General features: G+C 38.6%; 1 protein-coding gene across 1 annotated transcript; it reads left to right on the top strand.

Annotated features, from left to right (window-relative positions):
* The first annotated feature begins 1,813 nt into the window (after positions 1-1,813).
* LOC143577023 (uncharacterized) lies at positions 1,814-2,257 on the top strand. The gene has a single exon (XM_077060973.1). It carries the CDS (start codon positions 1,814-1,816, stop codon positions 2,255-2,257), a length of 444 nt encoding a protein of 147 aa, XP_076917088.1.
* Positions 2,258-6,444: the final 4,187 nt, after the last annotated feature.

The raw sequence follows: 6,444 nt of genomic DNA, 5'->3' as shown, positions 1-6,444 counted from the left end.
CTTGTTAAACTCGTTACTTGGTGTTTTGGGTTTATTTGCGGGAAGTACAACCGTAGGGATAAGTGGGTAATATATTATCTAAAATCAGTTAAAATACACCTTCTTTGAGACCGAGAGGTGAGAAGAAGTAATATTGTCTCATTACTTTTACTGGTTAGAATTAAGACCGCGCGAGAGCGGGTTCTTGTCTTGTCAAGTTTGAGTGTTTATGTTCAATTAGTTGGTTTAATTTGGGTTAAGTTAAATTGTTCCTCTATCCTTGGTTGCGTAGTATTCGTCTCCATTAGGATAGTGTGTCGGTGAGACCGAGAGGTGAGTCGATATTTGAACGCGTTAATAATTGTTTTTCCGGTTTGTTCTTTAAAAATCAACTAAAATAAGTTAAAGTTTGTTAGAGAGACTGCGAGGTAATTTGACTTTCTTAAACAAGTTTTGGTTGTGTCATCTTTTATAACCGGTGTCTTGAATATTTTCAATCCGTTGTCTTGTTATTTCTGTTAACATGATTCATTCCTAGGTAGACGTTTTTACATATTGAATTTAAATCAAAATTTTCTAAAAGTGTTTTGTCAAACTTTTTCGTTTAGTTAAATTAATTTAAGTAGTTAAATAAAATCTTAAAAATTAAATAAATATTATTTTGGTAAGTCTTGGTTAGAGTTTTCTTAATCATAAACGTTTTCACGTGTCTTTGAGTTCGACATCCGAACTTCCTTGATGCTATACTATTTATGATCAGTACACTTGCCGGTTTTGTGTGGTTTCTATAGGATTTTCGTTTTTATAAATTTAAAGCTTAATTGTGATTCGTTCTTTATTTATATTATACATTTTCACAAATCAGACATGCTTGGGAGCGCTTTCAGAATCGGTTGTCTCGTTGTTAAAAGAATGGTCTCACACCATGGGCTCTCATGGAGAAGTTATACAATGGACTGAATTATGATACCCAAGTTCATTTCGACACAGCTGCAGGAGGAAATCTGATGGCTAAAAAGATTGTTACCGAATATAACGAGATGTTTGAAAGCTTTTCTCAATCAGAATACGCCAAAGGACCACATCATGGTAAATCCACTCCCGTCTCTAGTACACCCTCATCTTCTCGAGGTGTGCACCAGATCAATCTGGATACTAGTATGGTTGCTGCTTTGGAATCTTTAACTTGAGAGGTGAAGGAACTTATGAAAAAGGTGGATAAGTGTGAGTTTTGTAGGGGTGGACATGGTACTTTGGAGTTCCCATTGATGAATCAAGAGGTCGATTTTGTTGCTAGTCAAAATAGGTTTCCTAACAATTACATAAACATCAATCAGAATTGGAACACTAACAAGAACCCAAATCAGAATATTTCCAATTGGCGTCCGTCGGGAGCACCACCTGGCTTTCAAAATTCTTATAATCAAGTACAAGGTCAGTATTTTGATAATAATAATAATAATAATAATAATAATAATAATAATGGTACTAATTTTCAAAGTAATGTGTAGGTCTCGAGTGGTGGAATAGGATGTTTAGAGGATATGATGAAGCAAATCCTGGAAAGAGATCAAGCTACACTAAAAAGTTTGCTGAGCACAACCTACTCTTCAAGAATCAACAATCATCGTTACTTGGCCTTCAAAGGTCTGTGGGCGATATTCCTCGACGTCTCGACGAAAGGCCTCATGGACAGTTATCTGGTACTACTCAACCGAATCCGACGGCTTAATTGAAAGCCATTACTACTCGTAGCGGAAAGGTTTTGGGTCCCGAGGTAGTTAAAGAAAGGGTTGAAGTTGAAGATGTGGAAGTGGTTAATGACGAGATCTATATGGAGGCTCCGGGTAAGACACAAGGTAAAACACCAATTATTCCGACAGTTGAAGATTTACTCAAGAGAAATGATCAATTGGGAGAGGTTTCATCTATTCCACTTAGCGGGGATTGTTCGGCAGTAGTGTTAAATCGCGTCCCGAACAAGTTGTCGGATCCGGGTGTGTTTACGATTCCATGTATGTTTGAAAGTGATATCATGAGTCAAGCATTGGCGGATTTGGGTGCTAGTATTAATCTTATGCCATTTTCATTGTATGAGAAGTTGGAGTTGGGAGAGCTTGCACCGACTTGTATGTCATTGTCATTGACGAATCGTTCGGTTAACTATCCGCAAGGTATTATTGAGAATTTGCTTGTGAAACTGGATAAATTTGTTTCTCCGGTGGGTTTTGTGGCCGATGAATGGGTTCCCATTATTCTTGGTAGCCTATATTTGTGAACGGCGAAGGCTCTTATTGATGTGTATGATGGGAGGATCACGCTTAGGGTTGGTGATGAGAATGTTACTTATGATGTTATTAAGTCGATGAAGCACCCGGGTGATCATGATGATTTTAGTGGTCCATGCCATTCGGTTTATTTTCTTACCTCTTTTATTCCGGTTTTTACACATGTCTTGATTACATATGTGGAGCCAATCTTGTTGGGATGGATGTGGACGAAGAGTTGAAGGAAGATGTAGTGGATGATGTTTCGTGTTTTGCGGAGATTATAGAGGTTAGTGAGGTTATTTGTGAGAAAGATGTAGAAAAACCCGCTCCATTGGAATTAAAATTTCTTCCGTCACATTTGGAGTATGCTTATCTTGAAGAGGGTTCGAATTTGCCCTTGATTGTTTCTTCCAAGTTGACGGGGGAAGAAAAGTCAAAGTTGATAGAAGTATTGAAGTTGCATAAGGGGGTGATTGCATGGAGACTTTCGGATATTCAAGGTATTAGTCCCGCTTATTGTACCCACCGGATTTTGATGGAAGACGAGTATAAACCGATAATTCAACCACCCCAAAGGCTTCTTAACCCAAACATGCAAGAGGTCGTCAAGAAAGAGGTTCTAAAGTTGATGGATGCTGGAATTATCTACCCGATTTTGGATTCTCCCATAAAGGGCATATGAAAGTTATTATGAATGAGAAGAATGAACTTATCCCTTCGCGTACGGTTACCGGTTGGCGTGTTTGTATTGACTATCGGAGGTTGAACGACGCTACCCGAAAGGACCATTTTCCGTTGCCGTTCATTGATAAAATGTTGAAGTGTCTTGCAAGTCAGCAATTTTATTGTTTTCTTGAGGGTTTTTCAGGTTATTTTCATATTCTAATTGCACCAGAAGACCAAGATAAGACTACTTTTACATGTCCGTATGGCATGTTTGCGTATCGTCGTATGCCGTTTGGGTTGTGTAACGCTATGGCTACTTTTCAGCGTTGTATGATGGCCATCGTTCAGGTTATGATAGAGGCGTTCATGGAGGTGTTTATGGATGATTTTTCGGTTTATGGTAATTCTTTTGATCATTGTTGGGGAAACTTGAAAAGATGTTGAAGAGGTGTATTGAAACGAAGTTGTTGTTGAATTGGAAAATTTGTCATTTTATGGTGACGAAATGGATCGTGTTGGTTCATAAGATTTCAAGAGATGGTATAGAGGTTGATCGGGTGAAGATTGACACAATTAGTAGACTTCCTCCACCGACAAGTGTAAAGGCCATATGGAGTTTTCTTGGTCATGCAGGTTTTTACCGGCGGTTTATTAAAGATTTTTCCAAAATTACCCGCCCGATGACCCAACTACTTGAGAAAGATGTTCCCTTTTTGTTTGATGAAGATTGTTTGAAGGCGTTCAAGTTCTAGAAAAAGCAACTCGTGAGTGCTTCCATTCTTGTGTCACCCGATTGGAACTTGCCTTTTGAGCTCATGTGTGATGCGAGTGATTACGCAATTGTGGCGGTTTTGGGGCAAAGGTGTGAGAAACATTTTCATCTGATATAATATGCAAGCAAGGCGTTGAATGATGCCCAAGAGTACTACACCGCCACCTAAAAATAACTTTTAGCCGTTATGTTTGCATTTGACAAGTTTCGGTCCTATCTTATGCTTTCGAAGACTACCGTTTTTACCGATCATTCAGCTTTGCATTTTCTCTTTCAAAAGAAAGGCACTAAGCCTCGTCTTATACGGTGGATTCTTCTACTTTCAGAGTTTGACATAGAGATCAAACACAGGAAGGGGGCGGAAAATGTAGGGCCTAATCATCACTCCCATTTAGAAGATCCGAAGAGATAAGAGATTCGTGAAGAAGAGATTGGAGATAAATTTCCACATGAGTCAATTAATTTTGTTGCGACCGAAAAGTAAGGTATGCCATGGTTCACTGATTTTGCTAATTATTTTTCTAATGGTATTGTGTTGAAGGGGATGACTACGCAACAAAAGAGGTTTTTCAGAGATGTTACTAGGTATGTTTGGGATGATCCGTTTTTGTTCAAGATTATTGGTGATCGGATTCTTAGAAGGTGTGTGACGTGAGAAGAAGGGTTGGATATTCTAAAACATGTTCATGAAGGTTTGACGGGAGGTCACCATGGTGCGCATACCACGGCTCAGAAGGTATTTGATTGTGGTTTTTATTGACCGACGGTTGTGAAAGATGCTATGGAGTTCGTTAAGACGTGTGATGCTTGTTAACGCACTGGTAATATATCATCTAAGAATGAGATACCCCAAAACCCCATACAAACTCTTGAAATTTTTTATGTTTGGGGCATCGATTTTATGGGACCATTCCCTGTTTTCGGTGGTTACAAGTATATCCTAGTGGCTATTGATTATGTTTCCAACTGGGTTGAAGCCCAAGCATTGGCCACAAATGATGCTAGAGTTGTTGTGAAGTTTCTCAAGAAGTTGTTTATTCGTTTCGGTACTCCTAGAGCAATTATTAGTGATCGACGTACCCATTTTTGCAACGCCGTCATAGAGAAAGCATTGGCTCGTTAGTTACTAATCGCACCTCTACCGCCTGCCATCCTCAAACGAATGCTCAAGTTGAGAATGCAAATAGAGAGGTGAAGAGAATTTTAGGGAAGACTGTGGGAATAAGTTAGAAATATTGGTCGAAGAAGTTGGATGATGTGTTATGGGCATTCAGAACCTCGAATAAGACACCTTTGGGTACTACACCATTCATGCTTGTTTATGGTAAAGCTTGTCATCTTCCTGTTGAATTGCAACACCGTGCATTTTGGGCTTTGAAGATCGCTAATTTAGATCTTACCGAAGCCACTAGAAAGAGATATTTTCATATTAATGAGTTGGAAGTGTTGGAATCGATCTTACCAAGACATATATTTGAGTTGATGTGGCTAGTACGTTATGATCCAAGTCGGATCATACCCAATAACAAGCTTGACAAACACCACTGTATTTATTATTAGATATTATCTAAGTAATAAATATCAACACTTATAATATTTTGAAAATGGGTTTTCTAAATATTGGCATTTGTGTGTTAAATAAATTATGTGGATAATTTATATTTGAGAGATGTTATTTATTTTGGATAAATAACATGTATGTTTAAAAGGAAAATAAAAAAACAAAAATAGGTTAAGGGTTTTTTTTGGGGGGGAAGCCCCATGGTGGCCGGCCCCTCCACTCTCTCTCTCTCTCACCTCTTTGTTATTTCCAATAACATGCAAAACATTGCATTGGTAGATTAGAATTCGTGGGTGAATTCATTTGAACACCTTCTCTCTCACACAAAAACTCTATATTCTCTTTCTCTCTGTTGAAAACCACAAGGAAGAAAAGAGGATTGCAAGTGTAAGAATCCTAGCAACTTGGGTGTTTGTTGGTAGCTTGTAAGGGTATACTAGCTTGAGGATTTCCTCCTTTGGAATCTCGCCATTCTCAACATCATCCTCTTTGAATTTCTGGACATCAAGAGGTATGTAATATAACATCCTATGGTTGTTCTTGATAGCATGTTAATTGTATATGGATCCTGTATTGGGTTTTTACATAAACGATTTTATGTGTATTTGGTAACAAGATTTAAAACTTATTTCCGCTGTGTTTTTCCTAATAAAAGGTTTATTTGGACTTTGATAATCTTGTAAAAACCCAAGAATGGCATCAAGAGCCGCTTATACGATTACATGCTTCAAAATGGGATCTAAAGTGTTCGGGTTTCATGGTATTTCTTACCATATTGGCCGAAAACTTTAGGCATTTTGGTTACCCTTGGTTTTTCAAGATTATACCATACAAGCATATGGTAAATCTGGGAAAATTAGTCATTTGGATGAATCTGGGCTTTTCAGCTTTGGCGGAGAACCTTTGGTTTGAAAACCATAGTTCTCGGTATGGCTGACGACACCCGAAACCCTGTTCTCGGTTGGCCGAGAACTCATGGTTGGGAACCATGAGATTTCGATTGACCAAAAACGTATTCTCGGTTGGACCGAGAACTCATGGTTGTGAACCATGGTTCTCGGTTGACCGAAAACCACAATTCTCGGTCTTGGCCGAGAACACTAGGTTCTCGGCTGACCTGAGTCTTCACGCCGAAAACTCTGAAACTTTGGTCTTATGGTCGAAAACTCAAAAGGTTTAATGGGGAACTATTATGG

The sequence above is a fragment of the Bidens hawaiensis genome, unplaced genomic scaffold (genome assembly GCF_021521415.1).
Source record: "Bidens hawaiensis isolate Kalapana, Puna unplaced genomic scaffold, B.hawaiensis_p1.1 tig00028456_1, whole genome shotgun sequence".
Taxonomy (NCBI): Eukaryota; Viridiplantae; Streptophyta; class Magnoliopsida; order Asterales; family Asteraceae; genus Bidens; species Bidens hawaiensis.
The sequence above is the reverse complement of the archived record's forward strand: the minus strand, read 5'-3'. Positions and strand labels throughout refer to the sequence as shown.